Here is a 27,464-nt window from a genome sequence, read left to right on the forward strand (position 1 = left end):
GCCTCCTGTGCTTTAAAGTATCTTTACAAGTTTGGCTTGTTTAGATTCCACATATAAGTGATACCATGCAGTACTTGTCTTTGTCTGCCTGACTTATTTCACTTAGTGTAATGGCCTCAAGCTCCATCCATGTTGTCGCAAATGGCAAGATTGCATGGTCTTTACTGTGGCGTGGGCAGCCTCCTATGTGCAGTTGCCACTTGTCTGCCCTCGCTGCAGGCCTGTGGCTATTCTACTGGATGTGTCTTTGCTGTGTACAGCGCAGCGCTTCTAGCAAAAGAAGGAGTCCACAAATGTTTGGGCGTGTTACCTCTAAAACTTTTCTTCTGCCAGAGGAGATCAGGTAAAGACATATGGGTATTTCTGGAAGCATGAAGCTTCTTCTGGAGCATTGAGCTTTACAGCAAGCTGTGGATGAATCTGCTCCATTCCGGCAATTACAGAGGTGGCTCTGCCTGGCCTCTTTCGGTACCAGGTTCACGCAGTCCACATACCATAGGCAAGGACGGAAGCCTCCTCAATCCCAGAGTTCCCTTCCCCCAATCGGCAAACACTATTATTAACTTCTTCCAGAGATGTAAGTAAATGTGTATGAAGATAGCTCCCCTGACCCCTTTAAACAAATGACAGCATACTTGACCCATGGCTCTGCGCACGAAGTCACACTCAGTGTGCCCAGACCCTTCCATAGTAGCTCAGGAGGTCTCCTTTTTACCGCTGTGGCACAGGATCCTCACGTGGTGATACCGTCATCCGTTTAGCTGTTCCCCTGTGGGTGGACTTTCAGATTGTCTCCCACCTTTTACTTATGAAACAAAGCAACCCTTGTGCACATGCAATTTTGCACATGAAAATGCACATTTTCCAAGTTCTATTTCTCTCCCTACTTTACAACCTCTTTTGCTATGTGTCCTTGATGTCTAGAAGAAGTAGTTTATTTTCCTAGAATCTTTTTTCCATTTACTCCTATTTTAAGAGTCTTAAATATTATTCAATGTAAACATTAAATAAATTGACTTGTCTGCCACTCTGGATTGTTAATTATGCTATTACCTCATTCCTACAGAGACCAGAATGGATGGCCTAGTGTATTAACCTCTGTTTTAAAGATGTTCTTCCAGGCAAGGAGAAATAAAGAGATTATAAAAACAGGTGAAAGGTTAGGACTGGAGATGTAGATTGGATCGTGGGGAAAATTGACTTAATTCTCTAGCTTCTTGTATGTGCTGCATAAGATGCTGAGGGATATGGAAAAGAACACACACACACACACACACACGCACACACACACACACACACACATCTTGATAAAGTGGGAGAGGTACAGTGCCCCTGTAAAAAACTTGATAGGAGCCAGAGCAAGATAAGGCTAATGCCAGGCAGTATGGGTGAAGAGGTCCTTGAGGCAGGTGGTAGGATGAGAGTGATGAGAAAAGCCTTTGTGGAGCTGACTCCTCAAGGCTAAGGCATGTCTTCCTGAGAGAGCAGCACCCAGAGCCTGAGGTGGGGCGGCTAGAAGCTGAGGAGTGCAGGCAGCTGACTCTGTGGTGTGGAGTTGGATTACGGGCTTTGAAGGATGAGTTCAGGGCCCAGGGAATGCTAAGTGTTGGCCTTGAGCGCTGGCACCAGGAGCTCCTGTATCCGTGACTGGGACAAGGGGCTGCTCTGGTTCCCGAGCGGGAGTTCCTGAGTCGGCTGAGTGGGGTGTTGGGGACTTTACTGGCATGTGCAGAGTGGGGCCAGTGTGTGCGTGGACAGAAGGAGAAGAAAAGAAAGTTCCAGGGAGGGGAGGTCAGGCTGGGAGACCAGTGTTTCTAATGACCCTGTTCTAGACAGAGTGTGCTTGGGAATGGAGAGAGGGAGGAGTATTAAGATTTATCGATGAATTAGTTTCAGTTCAGCTTGATGTCAAAGAGAACACAGAGTAAAAGGTAAAATCATCATGCTGAGGCAGATACCCTGGAATACTGGCTGCCTGCGGGTGTAATGGAAATCTCAGAACGGGGTAACTCTGAAGGGGAAGGCTGTTAGTTCAATTTTATCATGTGAGGTTGAGTGAGATATTCAAATATAGATGTCTCAGGCGTTTGTAAAGATGAGTGAATTAGGGATAGAAAAGCAGAAGGCATAGATTTGGGAGTTGTCTATAATTTTTTGGTTTTTGGAATCTCAGGATTGAAAAATAAAATATATAGAGAGAACCCAAGTACCCAGTTTCTAATCAGTGCCATAAAATTCTTCCTTGATGACAAGTATTTTGATGCCAAGTTTTTGTGGGTTTTGTGTTTTCTTTATAAATTGTGGTAGGTAGAATTCTAAAATGACCTCTGACATCCCCGTTTCCGGCAGTACCCTGCGTCATCCCTGCGACGGTGGCTAGGGTGGTATTGACTCCCGTGATTAGGTTTTGTTGTGTAGCACAGTGGACTTGAAGACGAGAGTTGATCCCCAGTGGGCCTGACCTGATCCCATGAGCCCTTTAAACCTGGGTCTAGATGTCAGAGACTGAGGAAGTCAGAATTGGAAGCAGGAAAGGGATTTATGTAATGTTGCTGGTTCACAGTTGGAAGAGGCCACAGGGCAAGGTATGGGGCAGCATCTAGGAGCCCAGAGTGGACCCCGGCCAACAGCGAGCAAGGAAATAGAGACCTCAGCCATAAAGCCGAAAGGACCTGAATTCTGCCAACAAGAAAATGAGCTTAGAATGGGGTTTTTCTCCGGAGTCTCCAGGGGAGAACTAAGCCCAGCCATACCTTGATTTCAGCTTTGTGAGCAGAGGACTCAGTTAAAGCGAGCAAGGGACTTCCCTGGCGGTCCAGTGGTTAGGACTCTGCGCTTCCCCCGCAGGGGGCATGGGTTCAATCCCTGGTCGGGGAGCTAAGATCCTGCATGCCATGCGGTGCAGCCACAAGAAAACAAACAAAAAAAACCAAGCAAGACTTCTGGCCTGCACAACTACCAGCTAATAAGCCTGTGTGACTGCAGTCCCCTGAGTTTGTGGAGGCTTGTTATACACGATAGAAAACTAACATACGGCTCGTGGACAGCGTTCACAGGGCACAGGTGATGTGTGTTGTTACGTAAACCCACACGTTTACGAGAGTGGGAATATGTCAACATGAAGAGGTTAAAAAGCTGGCAAGAAACTCTGCTGCCGGCATCCCAGCACAGTGAAGGGTCATCTTCACTCTCCCTCCCTCTGGGAGCCCTCGCTGGCCCTCACCCCTGGGTCTGGCTTCGTGCCCTTCTGACATACCTTATAGCACTTTGTCCTTCCTCCTTCCATGGCGTGTAGCGCACTCTGTTGTAACAGGTGATTCCCTGTCCACAACTAGCCCGTGTCTGTCTTAGTGCTGGTGCAGCAGCATCGAGCAGAGCACTTGTTGTTCATCAGTGTTTGTTAAGTGAATGAAGGTGAGAAAGGCAGATGGAGATTGTAAGAACACGGTGATTCCAAAGCCAAATTAGAAATCGTAGGATGGTGATATCAGTGGTTATTAACAGAGCCAGAAGGAGTTGAGACGTCGAAAAGGTGGTTTTGTGAGGGAGATCTCACTCTTGAGTGCAGCTCATTTAGAGTGAAATAGTTCCAAACAAGATTTCGGAAATTAGGGTAAAAAGCAGGTCCTTGGTACCTCACATTGTCTTGCAGAGGTGAACATGCTCTGTGTCTTGATAGAAAATCGACGTGGTCACACACTCTAGACACAGGAAAGAGAGTCACATGTGGCCTTTTATGAAAAACTTAATAGTCTCCTTCTTGTTACTACCACTATTAAATATCTTTAAAGCCTATTATTGACTAAAAACATATATGCAATACTGTTTCTTGCTTAATGGTGGAAAAGGTCTGTTCTGTGAATATTTCTAAGCATCAGGAAAAGAATTCTGGACATGGTAAAAAAAAAAATTAAAAAGAGATAGTGGGGTGGGATATGAAGTTTCCATTGAGTTTCTGTTGTCTGCAGATGGAGGAGATAGGAACAACTTCTGCCAGAGGTTCCTTAGACCTTATTAGGAAAGTTGTATTAAACTCAAAATGATAATTTGTGTTAATTCATTTAATGCCTAGGAACTGACTAGTAGTGTGGTCTTTGTGACTAGGATACATTTTACGGGCAAGTGGAAATAAACTCTAGAAGTTGCCATTTATTACAGAGCCTAGATGCTTATTGTGTGAGGGCTTGTGTGTGAAGAGGGCAATGCAGGGCATTGTAAAATGAAGAGGAACATGACCAGGACTCTTACTGTGTAGAAGCAGATGAGTGAGAGTGCTCTTCCTCTGTCCCTTTAGTCAGTATCATCACCAGACGTATTTCCAGGAGAGCTTTCTGCAAGGAATAGAGGAGAAGAGCAGCCCCTAACCGACATGATTTGACTTCTGTGGGTGAGCTTTACACTAAACTGCATTGGCAAAGTTTCAAATTCATAATTAATGATAACCTGAATATACTACGTAAGGTTTTAAATAGATGTGAGACCACAAGTAGTTTCTTCAGGATTTTCTCAAGTTCTTAAGACACTTAATTCTCCCTCTTGACTTCCTCTTTGTCTTAGAAACTGCAATTTCCTTTGTAGGAACAACTTCTTGCTGGGCACCACTGTCTTCGGCCACTTCTGTCTTGGATGCCCTTTGTTTTCACCCAGAGTCATAACTGCATTGCAACACCAGGCCATTTCATCATCCTGTGAGTTGAGAAAGTCTAGCAGGAAATCACCAGTTGACTGTCCCCAGCACAAGCTTTGTGTTTCTTGGTTGCTGTGTCATGATAGGCAGTTATGAAGGGGATGCTTTGTAGAAAGAACTTCTTTTCTAGGGTATATTTAAGAGTCTCATCATCTGGGGAACAAAATACATGTGGAAAGAAAATATTTTCACCATAGTCTGAAAAAGATCCTGTTCAGGGCTGTTTTCCTGTGGTCATATTAAATTCACTCATATTTAACAGTGACTCTTTTGGTTTGTCTGTTTTTATGTTTTAAGGTATGTTATGTACACCCCCTGCCCCCTGCCATTATATGAGTGTCTTTTCCTTTAATAGAATGGAAGGTAATCTCTATTTGTTTTATCTCCCATTCTCTTCTGTTTTCTACACTTCAAGTCTGCTGCGTTCTGTTAATCTCATCTTCTCTACACAGGAGCTGATTTCACGATTATCTCCTGAAAAGGTGGTTTCCTAGATGTAACAGTGGGTCAGAACAGAAATGGTTAGCCTATCCTATGAGTAGTATCTAAAAATTTGGTTGTGGTCTCCTGGAGGGTCTTTTCGTGTGTTTGACATCTAATTTAGAAAGAAATCTGCTCTCCTCCCAAAGCAGAAGGAACCTCTTTAGTTTCCTTCTCTATTAACTGCAGAAGTGGTGCAAAGTTTATTTCCCCTTTGTTGCTGTTCAGATGGAACAGTTGCACCTAGGGCTCCCAACACTTAAGGGAAAGGTACATAGTGAAAAAAAATTGATTTCTGCTATTGTTATTTAGAGATCACAAAGAGAAGTTTTCAGTGAGTGAAGTGGTCAGAACTTACTTATTTCATATTCTCTCACAGGAAATTTCTTTATGCCAATCTATACTCTTGGAGCCATACATACAAAAACCAGGTTAGGCTTTCAAGCTCACAGTCTCAAAGAAGGACAGACGTGTATACAAATAGTACATAGAAATAGAACTGGGTACAATATGTAGTGGTGGCAAAAAGAAAAGCCCTCTGTGGGTTAGGAAGAACCCCATTGTAGGTACAAGCTAAGCACTATGGGGACTGCTGGTGGTAGGCTGGCCATGGCGGGGGTGTGGGCGCTCACTCATAGCAGACGGCCGGGGTGGGGAGAAGGGTTTCGCGGATGCTGGATGCCGTAACAGAGTCTTCAGCATTGAATGAGAGTCTGCCAGGTAGACAAGAAGGAGCAGGGGCATTCCAAGTAAAATAAATAGTATACTAAAGGAAGAAAGAAAAGAATTCAGTAATTTGGTGTAGCTGAGTTAGGCTTTTTTATGAAAGAGCAATAGGAAATGAGCTTAGAGAATTAGGATCATGAGGGTATTGAATGCCAGACTGTTTATTTGCCTTTTATTTATGTTTGCAAAAGACAGAGCTTTTCATCCATCAAAACAAAACAAAAACCCTCACCTTTCTTGACTGTACTTCCCCTGCAGCTTCTGCCTCATTTCCCAACTCCTGTGTAAAGCAGAACTCCTCGAGACGTGTCTTTATGTTTCTGTCTCTCATGTCTCTTCTCTGCCTCTGGTCCAGCTTCTGCCCCTGAGCACGGCGCTGTTCCCCACGGCCGCAGAGTTTCAGTCCCAAGGCGGACTCTTCGCTCTCATCCCGCATGACTTGGCCGCAGCACTGGCCCTGCTGATCACTTGCTCCTCCTTAAAAACTACAATCAGAGGTTTTTTTAAAAGGGAAGAGAAAGAAAACCATTACAGTGTATGTACGTTGCCTCATAGAATCGTTGTTTCAGTTGTAGACATATATGTCTTGCCAATTGAAATTTGTGTTGTAGTCAAAAGTTTGAAATCATTTGCAAAATTAGAGCATGAGAGTTAAGAACGTGGACAGCATGGTTTCAGATGGGCCAAGTTGGGGTCCCAGTTGTCATTATTCTACCTAGAAGCAACTTAACCTCTTTGGGCCTTCTCTGAGAAAGAATAGGAGTAACTATCTCATAGGCATATAGCAAGGATCAAAAGAGATCATGAAAATAAAGCCTCTGGGTTGTCTTCCAAAGAAGCCAGAAAAGATCAGGAGAGCTCCTAAATAGATGGCTCGGTTAGAAGTGCTTTGCCTAGAGCTTTCTGGGATGTGGTGGTCGTATTTTTATCCCAGCTGCTTGTATCGTTTGCCCTCTGGCTCTGCTGTGCTGACCACGGGACAACTCCCCACGGATGGAGGGCTCCGTATTCCTTCATATTTCTGCCTCCTGCTGTTGTCTTTGCTTAGAGTTCAGTCTTCTTTCCCAACTCCATCCCTGCCTGTGAAGTATCTACTCAGCTTCAAGTCACCTCTTCTGGGAAGACTTTCCCATCAACCTTCCTTGCCCATAAACTTGAGCCCTCGCTGCCTGTGAATCCTCCCATGACCCACGTCTACTATAACGCCTATCACTCTTTATGTTACTAATGTTTGCCTTTCTGTTCCTTCTTCTATATTGCAAGTTTCTTGAGGCCAAGAAAAATGGTTTATTTATCCTTTGTCCCCAGCCTAGAACAATGCCTGGTACATGTTATTAATGTTTGTTGAGTGAGTAGGGATAGGAAGGCTTGTAATTTGCTAAGGCAGTGCTGGCCGTTGGGATAAGTAAGATAATATACTATTTCTAGTCCTAAGAATCTTTTTTTTTTTTTAAAGGAGTTCTCATTAGCTACACTCTTTATTTTTTACTTTTATTTTTATTTTTGGCTGTGTTGGGTCTTCGTTGCTGTGCACGGGCTTTCTCTAGTTGCAGCAAGCGGGGGCTACTCCTCGTTGCGGTGCATGGACTTCTGATTGCGGTGGCTTCTCTTTGTTGCAGAGCACAGGCTCTAGGCGTGAGGGCTTCAGTAGTTGTAGCACGCGGGCTCAGTAGTTGTGGCTCACGGGCTCTAGAGCGCAGACTCAGTAGTTGTGGTGCACGGGCCTAGTTGCTCTGTGGCATGTGGGATCTTCCCAGACCAGGGCTCGAACCCGTGTCCCCTGCATTGGCAGGCGGATTCTTAACCACTGCACCACCAGGGAAGCCCTATTCCTAAGAATCTTATAGTGCTTTTTATATTTCTTCATTTAATTCTCAAGGTAACATTGTGAAGTAGGTATTATTATTCCTCTTTTATAGTTTGAGATATTGAGGCTCAGAATGGTTAAAAAACTTGTCCAGGTTATACCACTAGCAGATACCGAAGCTAGAATTTACAACCGGGTCTCTCTGATTCAAGTGCCAATTTTTTTTCTGCTGCATCAATGTAAAGATGTCTTGTTCATATTTGTATTTCCCATATTGCCTAGAGCATTTCTTTGTATGTATGTGACAGTGAATTAAAATTTTTAAACTGAGTTAGTGTCAAAAGTGAGCCATTTTGTGCCAGGAACAATAATTTTCCAAATCATATGTGATTTGAAAGAATTAACACAATATCTAAAATTATTAGCTGGTGCTAGGTACTATGCTATGCACAAAGGAGATGAAAAGGAAGAGGTACAATGGCTAGAATTGGAATAAGGGTCTTCAAGAACGTATTCATTAATTATCAAGCTCTAGTGACCTAACTATGGAAAATGGAGGTAAACATGACAATATTCAGATCACTGCTATGGAATGTATTTCTGAAATGGTATTATAAAACTTGATTAAAAGTCTGCAGCTCATCAGAAAAAGAGTATTTCAAGTAGTATTTCAGATAGTGCTGCTGCTTTTAAAGCTAAATGAAGAAGATCGCAACCTTCTCATAATCAAAAGGCTTAATTTAAAAAAATCATGTTTGGGCTTCCCTGGTGGCACAGTGGTTGAGAATCTGCCTGCCAATGCAGGGGACACGGGTTCGAGCCCTGGTCTGGGAGGATCCCACATGCCGCAGAGCGGCTGGGCCCGTGAGCCACAACTGCTGAGCCTGCGTGTCTGGAGCCTGTGCTCCGCAGCAGGAGAGGCTGCGATGGTGAGAGGCCCGCGCACCGCGATGAAGAGTGGCCACCGCTCGCCGCAACCAGAGAAAGCCCTCGCACAGAAACGAAGACACGACACACCCAAAAAAAAAAAAAAAAAAAAAAAATCATGTTTGTTAAAAATTCCATAGACTGAAGGGTTTGGCCAAGATGGCGGAGTAGGAAGATCCTGAGCTCACGTCCTCCCACAGGCACTCCAACAATACAACTGTTTACAGAGCAGCTATCGATGAGGGCCATCTAAAGACTAGTGGAAAAGATTTTTCACAGCTAAAGATAGTAGAGAGAGAACCACACAGGACTGGCAGGAGGGGCGGAGTCCTGGTAGAGATAGAACCACACAGGACTGGCAGGAGGGGTGGAGTCCTGGTAGAGATAGAACCACACAGGACTGGCAGGTGGGGTGGAGTCCTGGTATAGTCAGTCAAGCCCCGCAGCCCTGGGAGGGCAGCCACACTCAGGAGGATAATCACAGTTGCAGAGGCTCTCCTCGAGGAGCTCCCCGGCTGGGGGTCCTGCACCAAGAAGGCAAGTCCCCAGAGCGCCTGTACTTGAGGGACAGTGGGGCTTACTTTTGGGAGAGCCAGAGGGCCGTAGGAAACGGAGACTCTGCTCTTTAAGGGCACACACAAAATCTCACGTGCTCTGAGACCCAGTGCAGGGGCAGTAATTTGAAAGGAGCCTGGGTCAGACCCACTTGCTGATATTGGAGAGCCTCCTGTAGAGGCAAGAGGCAACTGGGATTCCTCCTGGGAACATAGATGCTGGTGGCAGCCATTCTGGGGAGTGCATTCTCCCATGCGGACACTTGGTGCTGGCAAGGGCCATCTTGGAATCTTCCCTTGAGCCCATCAGTGCCAGAGGCTTACCCACCTATGAACCTGTCAGCACAAGCCCTGGGACCAAGCAGCAAGCTGCATGAGGACCCAGTCCTGTCCACCAGCAAGCCCAGGACTTGGCCTCACCCACTAGTGGGCTAGCACCAGCCCCAGGGCTCCTGGGGCCTGCAGTCAGCCTCCTGGGACCCAACCCCACCCACCAGGGAGCTGGCAGCAGCCCCAGGGCCCCCCAGGCCATGCAGCCAGTCATGCCAGGACCCAGCCCCAGCTACCGGGATGCTGGCAGCCACTGCCAGTGCAGGACCTGGCAGCCAGCTGGGCCAGGGACCAGCTCCACCTACCAGTGTGCCCACAGTATTCACCTGCCATAACAGAAGGGCCCACACAGCTCACATAGGGGCCACATCTAGAGCGTATAGCTCTGGTGACCGGAGGAGGTGTGCTGCAGGGCCCCCCCACAGGACATCTTCAACCTAAGGCCACTCATCCAAGATCAGGAAGCCTAACCAGCCTTTCTACTTAATACAAAGAAATAAAGAAAGAGAATTAGGCAAAATGAGAAGACAAAGGAAAATGTTCCAAACGAAGGAACCTCAGAGGAACTTAATGAAGTGGAGATAAGCAATCTACCCAGTTAAGAGTTCAAGGTAATGATTATAAAGATGCTTACGGAACTGAGGAGAAGAAGGGTTGGACACAGTGAGTTTAACAAAGAGAAAATTTAAGGGAGAGCCAAGCAGAGTGGAAGAATGTAATAACTGAAATAAAAAATAGGCCAGAAGGAATCAACAGTAGATGATAGGGTACAGAGGAATGGATCAGAGAACTGGAAGACAGAGCAGTGGAAATCACTCAAGCTGAACAGAAAACAAAATTTAAATGAGGACAGTTGAAGAGACCTCTGGAACAACATCCAGTGTACTAACGTTTGCATCATAGGGGTTCTAGAAGAAGAGAGAGAACTTGTTTGAAGAAATAGTAGCTGAAAACCCTCCTAACCTGGGAAAGGGAAGAGACATCTAGGTCCAGGAAGCACAGAGTCCCAAACAAGATGAAACCAAAGAGGTCCACACTATAACCCGTAACAATTAAAATGACAAAAAAATAAAGATGGAGAATATTAAAATCAGCAAGTGAAAAGTAACTAGTATGTACAAAGGAACTCCCATAAGGTTATAAGTTGAGTTTCAGCATAAATTTGCAGGCCAGAGGGGAATGGCACGTATATTCAAAGTGATCAAAGGAAAAAACCTGACAACCAAGAGTACTCTACCCAGGAAGGTTTTCATTGAGATTTGAAGGAAAGGCAAAGAGTTTTACAGACAAGCAAAAGCTAATAGAATTCAGCACCACGAAAACAGTTTTACAAGAAGTATTAAAGGTACTTCTCTAAGCAAAAAAAGAAAGGCCACAACTAAAAATATGAAAATTATGAAAAGAAAAAAATAAAAAAAGATATAAATTGGCCCACTTTGAATATATTTCCGAATTGTTTGGATTTAATTATTTTGCCTTGTTTGTGCAGTTTTGAAGTCTAAGTGTCTAAGTTCTCTTTTGTTTTCCTTCTTTTTATGTCTGTCCAGCAAAAAGAGGATGTTTTCCTGTTTGTCTCCACCTTGGGCCTCTTTGTGATAGTTTACTTTTAGATGCTGTCCTCATTTTTAGCTGAGATTTAATCTTCTGATTTGTTGTGGACAACTCAGCTTTCGATTGTACCTAATTTAATCAAGGAGACAAGAAAGCCCATTTAAACAATAGACCACGCCTAATTTTAATAGATATGGCCAGGTGGATTTGTAGCTAAAACTGGTAGAAAGTTCGCAAGGTGTGTAATTCTCTATTTTGCTTTGTCTAGTTTAGAAGTTGTATATTTTTCTTTCTTTTTTGCTTTGGTAAAGTAGATCAAGACTTAATAGCTATTAAGAAAACAAAAATTTTTTTAGGGGCCTTTAAGAAAATAGCTCTAATTGTTTTATGTTTTCAAGCTGTTATAAATTTCTTGTTTTGTTTAGTTTCTTTTAGGATAGTTGTCATTAAATCAGTAAGTTGTGGATGATGAAGAAAGGAATTTTTATAGATTTGGGGCACTTACTACAAGTATGGTTAAGAACGTCACACGATAGAAAATCTTTTTTGTTTGACCTCATTCGAGGTCATGTATTACCTGAATGGTTAAGGTTCATGTTAATGCTGGTCCAGTGTCTCAGAAGTTTGGATTAAATGTTTATAAGGTAGGACCCTTTCTATAAAAAAGCTCATTTCAAAACCTCTCAGTGATTTTTACGGGCTTTAATTTTGTTAGGCATACTTTGAGATATTCGTTGAGCAATACTGAATCCAGTTATTGGCTAAATTAAATGTTCTAAACTTTGATTGTAAGAACCAGTTGCAGGAAGTTACATGAGGATTCCACAGGAAAAAGATTATCTGTTGCTGGCTCTGAAGATGGGGGAGGCCATGTGGAAAGTCATGTAGGCTGGCAGCAGCCCCCAGCTGACTGCCAGCAAAAATTCAGGGACCTCAGTCCAAAAACTGCGAGGCACTGAGTCTGCCACAACCATGCAAGCTGGGAAGAGGACCCTGAGCTCCAGACGAGAAGCAGCCAGCCAGCATCCTGATTTACCCTTGGGGGACTCTGAGTAGAGACCTCAGCCTGCCATTCCTGGACTCTCTAAGTTGGTGGTGATTTGTTACGACGCAGTAGAAAACCCAGTGAGGGGGATGTCAGCCAGTCTAGGGATGCCCAGTGCCCGTGAGCCAGCTTACCCTTGGATTTTCTCTTCATAACTTTTGGTAGTACACTGAGGTCAGAGTGGGTATCAGCAAATACTAATTGAATTTTAAAATTTATTTCTACTTCTAATTTAGGTGATTTGAGTTTTACTTTTATAATAGCATATTAAGGTACATTGAGTGATGAGGAAAGAATTTTGGTATTCTCCTTTGTTTACTTTTTGTTTTATTATTTTTTTAATCCGTGGTTGTCTTTACCTAGAAAAGAAATTGAGAAAAAACATTTTTATTGAAGCTCAGTTCTGGAATGGGATTGGCAAACTGTAGCTTGCAGGCGACGTCAAGCCCCTTACCTGTCTTTGCAAATGAAGATTGATTGGAACGCAACCACCCTCACTGGCTTATGTGTTGTCTGTGATGCTTCTCTAAGTCTTGAATATACATTATTAAAAGAAATATATCCAGGGGACTTCCCTGGCGGTCCAGTGGTTAAGACTCCACTCTTCCAACGCAGAGGACGCACATTTGATCCCTCGTCGGGGAACTAAGATCCCACATGCCACACGGTACAGCCAAAAAAAAAAAAAAAAAAAAATCCAGCCACATCTGATTACCAGGATTGTGTAGACTAGTTTGTACCTCTCACCCTCTCACTCTACTCAAATAATGGAAAGTGTATTAAAATTAATAAAATTCTATAAACTCTGTGTGTCTGGAGTCCTAAGACCATCCCCAGATTTAGTGATTTGTTGGGAGGAATCATTGGGCTTGGAAGTTGTTATACTTGAGGCTAAGGTTTATTACAGCAAATGATACCAAGCACAGTCCACAGGGGAAAGGTGTGTCAGGAGCATTTGGGGGAACCAGCCATGAGCTTCCAAGAGTGCCCACCCAGAGGTTGCACAGGACACGCTTAGTCCTCGAGCAGTGACTGTAGCAGCACATGTAGAGTGTAGTAAGCTCACTGGTTCCTGGTGGGGTTTGGTCATGCTGGTAACCATGCTTGGTGACTGTCTGTAGTGACCAAACCCAGTCTCCCACAGAAGGAAAGCAGTGCTCACCGTGAATTACATGATTTGCAGAGACCGTCTAGACAGAATAGTACAGTGTGGCCAAGGTACTGAGTGTGCAAAATACTTCTATCAATTTGAATATTCCAAGAGATCAGTTCTCAAGTGCCAGTCAAGGGCCAGTGAGGAAAGCAGCCCTTCTGAGTGCACGTGGTTGGTTCAGCTCAACCGCTGAGTTAACACTCCTGAACACTCCATAGTAAGTGTTCAGAAACATACACAAAATTTTTGCTGGTTGTCAGTGTTCTGCTATACAGTGTTTTATATATATAGTTTCATGTATATATAAAATATTCTGCTAGTTCAACTATATTTCAGATATGTTCTTTTAGTGAATTGATTATTTTGTCAGCATTATCTTTATTTTTCAAGTAAGAAAATCTACATGACTTCGTGAATCAAGCCCAGCATAACTTTATAGTATCATGGGTCTTTAAAACTTCACCAAGATAAACATTGTTTTGTTTGAATTTACAGTTTAAACCAAGTATCTTCTTAAGAGTGGACTACTTTGTTGTTTCTAGCTTTTAGAGACTGAAACAACCTGGCACTTCTTTTTTTCATAGTTCATGTTCTTGCATACATGTTAAAGAGTAATCATTTTCAGAGCTGACTTATCTCCATAATATTGTTTTAGCTCATTGTGGTCAATAAAATTCCCAACAGTATGTTAAACATTATCTTTTAGTCATTGAAATAATGATGAAATGAGCATTATAAAACATTACACCTTTTAAAATCCTTGATATTAATATGAAGTGCTTGCTGTATCACCTTTATTGACCCTCATGTTATGGAAAAATACACAGGACAAATTTCTTCTTTAGAGAGAATTCATTTTGCCTTTCTGCACTTCAGTAGCTGTTGAAGTTAAATATGTAGACATATATATGTATGTGTATCTGTGTGTGTGTATATATGTTTTCCTCTATTCTTTTGGCTGGCATTATTTTCTAGACAGAGGCTGGTGTAGTGTGTTTAGAATCCTGTGTGGATAGTGGGGATTCCTGAGATTATTCACTTACCTTGTTGTGTGACTCTGGACGACTACATATAAGTCATTTTATCTTCCTCTGTTTCAGTTTACCTAGTTTGCCCTCTTTCACCATGTTTTATAAGATATGGTCAGATGCTACCTGCCTGAAGTCTGATTGGTACCTTTTCAGCTAACCTCTGAAATAATTGCTTTTAATTAATTAATTTATTTATTTATTTATTTTTGGCTGCATTGGGTCTTCATTGCTGCACGCAGGCTTTCTCTAGTTGTGGCGAGTTGGGGCTACTCTTTGTTGCGGTGCGCGGGCTTCTCATTGTGGTAGCTTCTCTTGTTGCGGAGCATGGGCTTTAGGCGCACGGGCTTCAGTAGTTGCAGCACATGGGCTCAGTAGTTGTGGCTTGCGGGCTCTAGAGCGCAGGCTCAGTAGTTGTGGTGCATGGGCTTAGTTGCTCTGCAGCATGTGGGATCTTGCCGGACCAGGGCTCGAACCCGTGTCCCCTGCATTGGTAGGCGGATTCTTAACCACTGCGCCACCAGGGAAGTCCCTAAAATAATTGCTTTTAGATTTTCTTTACAGTGAGTGTTTTTGGCTTCAGTGGATTGTGAACAAGTAGCTAGATACAAATGTCTGAAGAGCAAAATCTATATTTTATTAATCTTTATAGTCCTCCTGTTGTCCAGCACTGAGCCTTGCTGTTTCCTGGTTTCAAACCCAAAGCAAACAAGGAGTCTGTGACTTTGATAGTCAATCAGAAATGCAGCTAGGAGCAGATTTGGGTATCACAGGTTTGAGACCAGCCAGCAACCTTGTTAATGGTGGGAAAGGAAACCCATCTGGCATATGCAGGACTGCATACCTCAAAGTCCAAAATAATGGTTATCCACGAGAATAATTGTGAGTTGTCAAGAAAATATTAAACTCTCTTCAGCATATGGTATTTTAGAAGATGGAAGTAGAAGAAATTATGGAAAACTACAGCCTCCTCCTAGAGATCACAGTATGGAAGGATATATTAAAGGCTCCTGAGAAATCTCAGCACTTAATTTTATTCAACCATGTTTATTCAAATTGATTTGACTGTGGAACTCCCTTTTCTCTGAATGCCTGTTAACACCTCCTGGAACCCATGTTTGGAGGGTACACCTTAGGCCCTGTGAGGCTGTGTAGTTGCTTTTCAGTGTTCTTGCTTTAGTTTATTCCCTTGTTCCTTAGGGCACTTACCTGAGCTTGTTTCCTTTGAAGCCTTCTTTCTACCTTCTCTAGGCTCCTCCCTCCATTTCTTCCATCCCATCTCCCCACCCCCCCACCCCATTCTGCATTGTGTAGGATTTTATTTTGTTTTAGTTTAGTTTAGTTTTTTTAAATTGAAGTGTGGTTGCTGTACAATATTATATAAGTTACAGGTATACGATGTAGTGATTCACAATTTTTAAACGGTATACTCCATTTATAGTTATCGTAAAATATTGGCTATATTCCCCGTGTTTACAGTATATCCCTATAGCTTATTTTATACCTAATAGTTTGTGTAGGATTTTCATTCTTTGCCTTGAATAAAAGCAAAGCCTGACTCATAACCAGCAACAACCTGTGTCTTGCCTCTGGTTCTGTTTGCACAAATGAGCAGATTAATCTTTTTGAGTATGCTGTCCTTTTTGCTTCTCTGTTAATTTTGAGGCCCCAGTTGTGAGTGTAGGTTTGAGTTGGATGCCCCTTAGCCTCCAGGTGACCAGGGCTACGCGTGCCACCCCTGCCTGGGTCTGCCAGAAGGCCGTGTTGCAGAAAGACGTGGGCTGTGTCTTTCTCGGAACATATTTGAAACAGAGAGAATGGTCAGACAGGTTGTGTCACAGACTGCACCCATATTCCAGTGATATACTGTCTTCCTTGGAGGAAGGGTGCTTTTCTTTGTTCTCCTGGAGTCACTCGCCAGGCCCTGTGGTCCTGGTTCTGGGCGGATCTTTGCTGCGGGCTCCTCCTGGACCTGGGCCTGCAGGCGCTTCTCCACACTCAGCTGCTGCTCAGTGAACTCTGACTGACCCCGCAGGTTCCTTCTTGAGTGCCGCGGTTTCTCTCTCTTGCTCTTTGTCTTAGGGTGAGCCTTTGCCCTGCTGTTTCTCGTTTCCTCCTTGGGCTCCTCAGAGCAGGCACTTTGGATGCTGAGATGAGGTGGAGTGGTGCTTTTGTGAACCCATGTCGGTATTCTGTTGTTCTCACTGGGCTGGAATTGGAGGTTGGAAACATTTGGTTTGGGGAAGGCAAGCCAAGTGGTTTACAGAGGTGTAACCATGGGTGTAGCTTGTTAAACCTGTTTACCTCCGAAAATATTTTTTTTTCTTGAATGTGTGAGAAAATCTGTAGCTTTTGTTTCCCTCTTACTAGCTGGCAGTGATTTTCATGGATAAAGTTTCAGTCACAGAAAGCTCACCAAGTAAACAGTGAAAGTGTATCTCCTATCAGTAGTTTAAGACTCTGTTGTCTAGAATTTTGTTGCTTTTATTGATTTTTAATCCCAGAAGAAAATAAAATACTGTTAGGAGCTGGGATTCTGATACACTCCTTCCATTCTTGGTGGTTTTGCTGTCCTTTTTCACACAACCAGTGTAGTTCTTGATAAATAGCCAGTGAACAGCCCATTGTTAATTAAGGAGTGTGTGTGTGTGTGTGTGTGTGTGTGTGTGTGTGTTACGATTCCACGGGAATTTAAAGACCACATGGATAAGGATTCTGGTGTCCCAGCCCCGCCCCCAGTATATCCACTGTACCCAGAATGATTTCTGATATTGATACATAGCAGCATTCAACCACTTTGTTAAACGAATGAATTCCATTTTATAATTGAGTGGAAATGAGAGCATTTGCTAACTAAATTTGTTGGCTTATCAGCTACCAGTACTCTTCATTCTCCTTAATTTTTAAGAGCGGTCTTGGTTTTGGCGGTGTTACTTGTCACGGCTGCCATGGCGTATCTTCTTCAGCATATTTGCTGTTGCCCCCACCTTTTAACCTTCTTAAAAACATTCAGTGGTGGTTGTTAGATTTAAAAGCTTCTTAGCAGGCAGGACTTTATACTTCTCTTGTTCTTTCCTTAAAATTCTCCTGACTGTTCTCATTTGTACTGAGTTGAAGAAAGGGAGGCTGAACCCGGATAAACATGGTGAACTGGTCATAGCCTGGCCCTCGCTGATCCTCCCAGGGCAGGTCTGGGCTGGCCGGTAATTGGGTGGGAAGCCTCGGAGAGCAGAGGCAGTGCTGTCAGGTGTGGCCCTGCCAGTTTGCAGGGCTAGCAGGCGCACAGGGTGCTTCCCTGGCCCCGCTGGGGACGCCTTCTTGTGTGGGCTGAGACCAGGGCTCGAGGCTTGTGTTTTTGTTTGAGCTGTTTTCTGTCCTGTAATTGGTTATCTCAAGGAATGATTTTAGTTTAGTTACCATCTTCCTTTTGTTTTACCAGCTGGGTGAGTATTTAGCTACAAAGGCGTCATCTGAAGATGAAGAGGTTATCATTTATTATTGATACTCCACTGTTGCTCTTGGTGTGACCTTTCTATAAAGTTTAGAATTAAAAGCTTTAATTAATGAAAGTTAGAGTGGTGTTTCATCTGGCTGATTGGTTTCATTTGCTTTACCCCATAGGGTCAGCTTAATCTTGTAGTTAACTTCCTTTTTTTTTTTTTTTCATATTTTATTTATTTATTTTTAATTAATTAATTAATTTATTTACGGCTGCGTTGGGTCTTCGTTTCTGTGCGAAGGCTTTCTCCAGTTGCGGCAAGTGGGGGCCACTCTTCATCGCGGTGCGCAGGCCTCTCACTATCGCGGCCTCTCTAGTTGTGGAGCACAGGCTCCAGATGCGCAGGCTCAGTAGTTGTGGCTCACGGGCTTAGTTGCTCCGCGGCACGTGGGATCTTCCCAGATCAGGGCTCGAACCCGTGTGCCCTGCATTGGCAGGCAGATTCTTAACCACTGCGCCACCAGGGAAGCCCTTGCAGTTAACTTCTTAACTTTGTTAGTGGATGCAATTTTTATCCAGGAGGACTCTACACATGTATACGTTTATACATGGATTTAGATAAAGATTTGATTTATAGGAATTAGGACGCTTCAGTTCAGGGGTAGCTCTTTACTTACAAAACTCTTTCCTGAACATTTCATGAAGAAATTTGTAAATGGGATTACAGGAAGTAACTTTAGCTTAAAGAGTATCAGATGAATTGCATAGAACATTATGCTAATTAATTTTTTAAATTAAAAATTTATGATACTTATTTAAAATCTATTTTTTAAAGAAAAAGACAGTGATTTTGTTGAATATCCACCTATTTGGAAAATTGTAGAATTTTTTTATTCCTGGTTTTCCAGCTGATTACAGCTCACATTTTATCCTTGTGAGCTGTGTGTTTCCCATTTTATCCTTGCTCTCCCCATCGCTCAGATGTTGTATGCACTGCCAGATAACTGGCAGATTTTAAGGGAGAGACAGTGGGGTCTTTTTATCATCTTGGCTGCACGGTATTATAGATTATTAAAATAAAGAATCCCTAAAAGTAATGGAAGTCATGGAGCCATTGTGATTCCTACCATACAGTCTGTGGGAGGTTGTCTACGATGAGGTGGAAGTCATAAATGCACCTTAACTGGCTTCAAGGAGCCCAGAAATTAGAGTGCTGGCGGCCAGCTTGTCCTCAAGCGTGTCCTCCATGAGGGCATCTTACAGGTCAATATCTTGGATTGTTTCTTCTCCAGTGACCTCTTTGCCAAGCAGCTGAATTTCCAGCCTCCTGCCAGGTGGCTCTCTGTGTCTGTGCTAGTCCTGTGATCATTTAAAACTCCCTGTATTCCAAAGAATTACCTTCTTTCCGCTGTTCTTTGCTCTTGAATGTGTCCTCTATTTCAATTGGTAGCACCACTATCTTGACTGTCATGAAATTTGGCCTTTCTTAGTGCATTACTTTAACCAACTGATTCTTTATCTGAAGTATTTTCAGTAGTGCTATTTGGTTACCAAACAGTTTTAGAGTAATAATTATTAAAGTAGTAGGCTGGAAATGAATTAACGCTTGCCAGTGTGCTGAATTACTTTCAGCACATTAAAACGCTATAGTAACTTAATTTGCTAGAGCACTTCATCAGTGGAGCTGGGAATGGAAACAAGTCTAAAGGCATGGACTTTATCACTGACCCAGAGCAGTCACTGGTACCAAGAAGCCACATTGGAAGGATGTGAGTGAATTTGCCCCAGTTCATCATTATTCCAAGAAATAAATTTAGAACCTATTTCCCATTGATGATGGGTCATTTGATTTATCTTTTTGTAAGAGAACGTATGTGCTCTCTCTACACACACACCCAATCTGTAGGATTATGTTGTTATTGTCTCTTGCCTCCCAACGTGAACTCTAAACTTCCATTTGTCTAGACTTGTCTGTGTATCTTGAATATCCATGGTACTTTGCTACCTTATGTGCTTTCTTTTCTCTTTTCTCATCTTTATCTGTTAAGAATTTTAAGAAATATCTCCTTTATTTGATTTCAAGGTCTTTATGGAACTGTGTCTCATTAAATTTTCTCTCTTGCGTAACACCTTACACGTAGTGCGTACTTAATACATATTTGTTTAATGGAACATTTTCTGTACTTGGAGATATTTAGCAGATAGTTAATTTTCTTAAATGCAAGTAACAGAAAACAAACGTAGCTAGTTTAAGAGGAAAAGTAAATTTTTTGGAATCATGCTAGTATATCCTGAGGAATCTAAGGTAAAGCTGAAGGGTGAACTGGGCCTCAGGGAGATCTGGGAACCTCACTAGCAGGAACTCACGGGTCTTTCCTTTAGAGATTTGTCAGTAGTGTGTCTCAGCTTCTACCTCTCAGACTCTGTAACTCTCAATTCAAGATCATCTGCAGAATCTGCTTGCCTCAGATCTGGTCAGTTGCCTACCTAAGGCCAATCATAGTAGACACATGACTGTTCAGACATGGGAGACCATCCCTGTGGCTGCTTGGAGGTGGATGGCTATCCCCCGGTAGAAAAGCAGTTGTTCTCTGAAAGGAGGGGTCAGAAATAAATTGTAACGGATGTCTCCTACAGTGGTATTTCTGACTTCTGGAAACTGAGCCGGTATGGGTTTGGTAGATTGCAGGTGACTTCAGCTGTGGTCAGGTTAGGGTGTTGTCCTTGCCTTTGCTGACTGATTTCATAGGAACTACTTGCTCATGTCTTAATCTTGTCATTTGTGATACTTAATCACTAATTCAGGAGACTCCTAGTTCTGAAGTTTATTGGGTCAGAGGAGAGAAAAAGAGTCATAATACTAATAATTTTGTTATGTTTTAAACATTAGCAAATTATGATCATGGCTACATAGTCACTCTTTGGTTCTGTGAATTTGACCACTGCAGTATTTTTTCTACTACAAAGGATCCTGATTTTCTCTTCTGTATTATTTCTGTAAATGGGCTGTAGACCTGAAGAAAGTAATTGTATATGAAAATTTTCAGAGGGCACCAGTTGGTTAGCTTTCCAAAGAAAGCAGGAGAAAATCAGTCTCTCCGTCTGTCTCTGTGTCTCTGTGTCTCTCTCTCTCTCTCTCTCTCTCTCTCTCTCTCTCTCTCTCTCTCTCTCTCTCTCTCGTATTTTGCTATGGCAGCCTGAGCAGACCAAAACAGAGGGCGGTGCTGAGAAGTGTGGTGCTGCTGTAACAAATATCTTAAAATGTGGAAGTGGCTTTGGAACTGGGTGTGGGTAGAGGCTGGGAGAGTTTTGAGGTGCACAGAAGCAAAAACTGGGATTGCTGTGAAGGGACTGCTAAAGATGATTCTGGTGACAACTGAGAAAGAAGAGAAATGATTATATTTTTGATACATTTGGTTAAATAATATCATATTAATTTCATCTGTTTCTTTTTATTTTCTTAATATGGCTACTAGAAAATTTTAAATTACATAGCTTTCTTTCATTGGGCCGCACTGAAATAGAGCTACATGTATGAACATGGATAGATATAAAAAAAAAAGACAATATTGATGGAAAAGTAGGTCATTCAGAGCTGTGTTCACAGGATACCATTTAAAAATTTTATATAAAGTTTAAAAGCTTGCAAAATAATACTATATAGTATTTATGTGTGTGTGTGTGGTAGAAAAAGAATAAAAACAGGATGTTAATGAAATGCCAAATTCAGGAGAGAGTTACCTCTAGGAAGGAGGAAAACTAGACCAGGAAGAGAGAGAGAGGAAATTACAACCGCATCATTAAAAAAACTGAAGAAAAATTTGTATTGTGTTAATATTTGATGAAGGGTGATTGGGTAATGAAAACATGTTTTTTTTATTTCTTATCCTTTTCCATGTGCTTAAATTATTTCATAATAAATAGTAAGTATCTCTAATTCTTGAAATATTTCTAGTAGAATTTTTCCATTTAACTAAGCGATGGGAGAGCCAGTGAAGTAACTTGTGCAACTGCAAAACAATAAAATAGCTGCACTGTGATTCAGAACCAAGTCTTTCTTGGTCCAAAACTCATAGCCCTCCTTTCTCATTAATCAGATTCTACAGTATAAAGATAAAATGTAAACTGAAGCTTCTGAACCTGCAGGCTCCTCTGACCTGTCTTTGATTCTTCCCGTCTCCTCTCATCCCAGGTACATGCACCTCCACATGCGTGCACACAGACACACCATGCACGTGCATTCATGCACACGTGTGCACATGTGCACACCATCTTTGTGAAAGAATGTGAGTTCCTTACTGTCAGGCTGGGGCTAAGACAGCTAGTGTCTGGTGAGCTGTAGTTTATCTCTGTGTCCACGTGAGGAAAGTTCTTCCACGTTCATCAGGATTTCAGGCTTGGGGGAGCAGTTCTAAAATAAAATATGCTGAAGTGTTGCCTCTTACTCTCTTTTGCTAAAGATATTTGTTATGGCCTTTTGCTTCCTGTTAGAAATTAGAAATGCCTATGTGAAGAATACATGGTTTCCTTTGCTGGCTAAGGCATTAGTTGTCGTTTTGATTGGCTGCTGAAGACATTATTTGTTGTGTTCCTCATTGTCCTTTACATCGAGATCCTCTTAGGAATCAAGAAAAAAAACTTTGCAGAAAATAAATACAAAATTTAAAACATTTACTAAATGCTTAATGTGTTAGATGTGATTATTTCTCCAAATTGAAGATGAGGAAACAGGCATGGGAAAGTTAAATAAATTGCTTAAGATAAATAAATTGCTTAAGATAACCTGCCATTGAGGGCAGGGCTGAGCTTGAGATGATGTTGGGGTCATGTCTGTGTAATCTCTTTTTTCTCAAATCCAATCCACTTTTCTGTCTCTTCTCACCTGAATACAGGTTTAATGTTGGTGATATTCGTAAGGTTCCAACCTGAACCTTCTCTTCTTACTTTTACATAACTTCCATGGACAGTCTTTTCTAACTCTCATACCTTCATGCACTGTTTCTGTTCTTATGATTCCTGAACTTGTATCTCCGTGTCATATCCCTTTCTTAAAGCTCCAGACCCATAGAGCCGCTGCCTCTTGGTCAGTTTTACCTCAACTATTTCATAGGCATTGCAATATTAACATATCAAAACCATATTTAGTATTAGTAACCATCCCTCTCCAGATATATTGGACATATAATATTTCCTGAATTCCCATTCTTGATAAATGTACCTCTCTTGTTGCTCAAACCAGGTGCTTGGGGAGTCCTTTGCCTCTGCTTTCACTTTCATTTCTAACATCTGGGAGCCCTTTAGCTAGCTGCTTTCCCTCCTTGCCCATAGTAGAGTCAGTTCTTCAGACTGTTGTTTGGATGATCATTCCATATCAACATGTGACTTGGTCAGCCCCTGTTAAAACTGCCTGTGGCTCCCCCAGTGCCTCAGAATAAAGCTGCATGCCCTGCTCTGGTCTGCAAGGTGTTCAACAGCCCTCTCTCTTCTGCTGCCTGTAGGTTTTCCGGCATGTGCTCTGTTCTCTCTGGCCTCATACTTGTGGTCCTCCTGTTCCTAGCCCCGAATGTACTTCCTTCTCTCTCTGCCTCATAATCTACACTTAGCATTCAGCTTTAGGTGGCAGTTCTTTCCTTCTTCCCTTCTCCCTGTGCCTCACCTGGCTTTGTTTTCCTCTTGTTCCCGTGGAGCCTGAACAACACTTCGATTGCAATACTTCCACCACATTGTTTTATGACTATTTCATTTTGACCTCCCCATCCCCACAATGCCCTGTGCCCCCTTTGCTTCTGCACGTGAGTCCCCAGCACAGGCCACGTGTAGCTGGTTATTTGTTGACATTTCTCTAGGACAGTGGTTCTCAACTGGGGATGATTTTGTCCCCCAGAGGACACTTGGCAATGCCTGGAGACATCTGTGATAGTCACGATTGGTGGGGCAGTGCTAACACGTCTAGTGGGTAGTGGCCAGGGACGCTGCTAAACAGCCCGCAGTGCACAGGGCAGGACCCCACACGATCCAGCGTGAAGTGGCAGCAGCGCCGAGGCTGAGAAGCCCTGCTCTGGCGGGAAGCGCGGACCCTGAGAGCGCTAAAAGACAAGACGTTCCATCACAAAAAGATGAAATTAAACTTGGAGTTCTCAAGTCATATATAAAACTTTTCAGTGTTGAGGAACTTAGTTTTCAGTGTAAACGACCCTGGTTCTTTTTGTGGCCTATTGTTAATATTTATTTGGAAGCTGTGTTTGGGGGGAAACGTGACCCCTGAGCTTATTAATGGGTTAGCAGTATTTAGTAATTAAGCACTTTAGTAATGCAGTAATGTAGGCATGCAACTGAGATTGTGGAAAGGATAGTGGAACTAAGCTCTTCTTTTGAGAATTTTTTTCATTTACTTTTTCGTATTTTAAATGCGCCTGGTAACAGGTGACTACCCAAGCTGGTTTTTGGAGGAGATGTGGGGATGGGTGATGTCCTTTTTAAGCTCTTAAAATGGTTTTAACTATAAAATCCTCAAACAAGGCCAAATGTGGTAAAGCTTTTGCCTTGTGTGTAGATGAGGAAATGATGAAAACCATAGTGCTAACCAACCTCCACACACACGCACACACGCACGCACACACCCACAGCCATGCACACACATATACCCACAAGTGATAACCCTCGTGCACTCGTATCCTCTTCACTTGCTCTAGCCAAGTGCCTGCTATGATGCCAGTGACGCAGTCCATGCTGACCGTCAGTGGAAAGGACTCCTCATCAGGGTCCCCCCGGCTACACTGTGAATTGACCGGGTACAGAATCCGCTCAACTAAATGTACAGTTTACATTTAGTGAATTTAAAATTTAGTGTAGGTATTAAATTAGGAGGGGCTACTGATATGCTGGAAAATTAGAACGTTGAAGGGTAGATTGTTGCTGACATTAGTACGGGACTGACTTGCAAAACCAAGTAATGGGAAAATAAAATACCTGCCACACTTGAAAGTTTTAGCATGTGTCTGGGCAAAGACAGCAAACATTACAGAAGAATGTTTTGATTCTTTTCTCCAGGATTGGCTGTTGATATGACTTCTGTCTTATAATCTAGTTTTCAAAAAAAATTCTTATTTTTCTGGTAGTTCAGAAATTTGAGTAAAAGAAAGAATAGGAAATGTTAGGAAGAAGACTCAGTGATTCATTCTTTAAATAGTTCCTGTTGATATTAGCAATTTCAAATTAGCCTCTTGAATATATAATATTGTATTGGAATTGTGTGGGAAAAGTCCATTTTTCATCTTTATCATTGGAGACTTCTTTGGTAAATTAAGTGGTTTACACCTGAAGAGGCAATTTTCTTTATAGTTGGCTTTTAACAAATAGTGAATATTATTTACCCCATATTAAAATTCAAAATCAAAACAATACTTTTTTTCCAATAGGTGTTAGATTACAATGACTAATGGCCATTCAGGTTGGTGTTATGAGTTCAGTTTTTGAGACTGACATATGTGTGGTACATTTCTTTTAGTTTATTGACAGAAGATTGAGATACTTGGACTGAATTTGGTGGATTCTGTGAGATAGTGCCTGGCTTACAATTGATTTAATCTCTTGTCTTTGGGTATATGGCGTACTTAGTTTGGATTTTGTGTCAAAATAGAAGTTTAAGCTACAGATACTATATCTACAAAGTTATTTCAATGAATATAGTCATAAGGGAATAGAATAATAGGCATGTATAAATGTGAATTTGAATAAAGAGTTCTCCAAATTTGATTGCATTTCTCTTAATTTTTATTTTTTTCAGACAAATCCTACAGAAATTTTAGAGTATTCATCAGATAGCGAAAAAGATGATGAGTCGGAGAATGTCTTGTTCATTGATTCAGAATCCTCTCGCAAATACCACGTGGATTTTGGATCAGATGGAAGACAGGTTATGGAGACACTGATAAACCCGAGGGTAAAATCTACAGAGACCATTTTGCATACACCCCAGAAAGAGACAAAGCTTCCCAAGACTCCAGAAAATTCAGCAAAGAAGAAGAAGCTTTTAAGGTTAAATTACACCTTTTTAAATACTTTTTTAAAGTTTTTCTCTTTCTTAAAAAGCCCAAATACCCACAATGTTAATTTAAAAATACTTATTTACTTGGGAAGGAAGATTGACAGAATAGAATTATAATTCTGATAAGCAGTTATGGAGTCCTAATTTCTGGAGATTGTTTATGGAATTGTTCATCCAAGTTGAGCTTTCACTGTTTCAGTCATAACCAGCTTATGTGACTGTTTTCCTTAATGGAGATTGGTTGCTTGGGTTTATCACATTTTATTGAGCACCCGTGTTCCAAGTGCTATCTTAGACAATTAAGACGAGTAAAGGACTGTTCCTGTTTTTGAGTTAATCATGTCTAAAAGAGGGAAATAGAAATATAGACTATTGAGATTACTTTTGTGATTGTGGTTGGCCAGGGAAACACTTACAGATGCAAAGACTTATGGGCAAGGATTCATGGGCAAGAAACTGGCTGGTGTGTGTGTGAAGAACCATAGGGGCCAGGCCATGGAGGGCCCAGCAAGACGTGTGAAGGGGCCTGGGGTGTGCCATGTAGGGGGACGTGTCCCAACCCTGTGTTGTACATCATCTCTTTGTGTTTTAAATTAGAACAAAACAGTGAAAACAAAACCCCAGTGAAAGTGAGAAGGAGAACTTGTGGGGAACAGTGCCACAAAAGCAGACTTAATGGACAGTTTCAAGGAAAAAGGAGTGTAGTAGAAAGTGTAAACATGGCGATGAAGAACGCGGTTTTAGATCTGTTTAGGGTATGTCTGCGTCAAGGAGGGCAAGTACGATGCACACCAAGGAGAGCCCAGTGACAGTGTTGGACAGTGTTGGTGGACTGGTGGGGCAGGAGGCGAGGGGCTCGAGTTGTGGAGGTGGTGCTGTGACCCCTCTGCTGGAAGCTGGGGTTCAAGGCAGGATGGGGTGGGGAGCTTAGGTTGCAAGTTTGATCAGGCTTGATTGGGATCCATTGTCTAAAGAGATCTCAGAGAAAAGGTGAGATGGATTTAGAGAATAATAGGGAAGACCCAGTGGAGGCAGAGAGGTTAGGAATAATTACTCTCAGTGTCCAGGAAAGGAAGTGGGAGAGGGGGGGCCTGTCTTGAATAAAGGAGTGGAGAGGAAAGTAAAAGGATGTGACCGAGTGTAGTGGGATGGACATAGCATGGTGAGTCAATTGATGCCTGTTCACTGTATTTTTTTTTTTAACATAAAATAAGACAGAAGGCCTTATGCCCAAAGTGAAGAAGTTACAGCCTCAAATGAATATGGTGATGATTTGTAATAGTCTCTGGAGAAAACAGGAAAGGAAGCAAATTAAAGGAATTCAGATGTCTTTGTTGAAGTTGATCCTATGCAATTAGAGAAGGTCATGTTCCCAACCCTGTTGGGGGCCTGCTGTGTGCCAAGCACTGTTTCATGTCCTGGAGGGACAGCAGTGAACAAAGGCAATGAAAGCTCTACCTGTCCTGAGGGGAAGGCTGATGAGGAGCCAGGAAGTAAAGTAGATGTCATGTCAGAAGGAAATAAACTTTACGGAGAAAAAGCAGAAAAAGAGGGACAGATGGCCAGGAGGAAGGGGAGGACATTTCTATTTTAAACAGGGGATCAGGGAAGCCTCTGAGAATGTGACTTATTGAGCAGCTGGAAGAACAGAGCTGACACTTCCTGAGCTGAGGTAGGAGGGTGGTGAGGG

General features: G+C 42.4%; 1 protein-coding gene across 5 annotated transcripts in view; it reads left to right on the top strand.

Moving 5' to 3' along the window:
• Positions 1–27,464, top strand: part of SPIDR (scaffold protein involved in DNA repair) — a 359,526-nt gene that overhangs the window by 105,448 nt on the left and 226,614 nt on the right. For 3 of the 5 annotated variants that reach the window (XM_082433911.1, XM_082433912.1, XM_082433913.1), the window contains exon 6: positions 25,514–25,764. In XM_082433911.1, coding sequence (XP_082290037.1) covers positions 25,514–25,764 — 251 coding nt within the window. Of the gene's footprint in view, positions 1–16,975; positions 17,732–25,513; positions 25,765–27,464 lie in introns of those variants that run through there. The other 2 variants (XM_082433914.1, XM_082433915.1) reach the window with 2 other exon arrangements.

This window comes from Balaenoptera physalus (genome assembly GCF_965194825.1).
Source record: "Balaenoptera physalus genome assembly, chromosome: 17".
Lineage (NCBI taxonomy): Eukaryota > Metazoa > Chordata > Mammalia > Artiodactyla > Balaenopteridae > Balaenoptera > Balaenoptera physalus.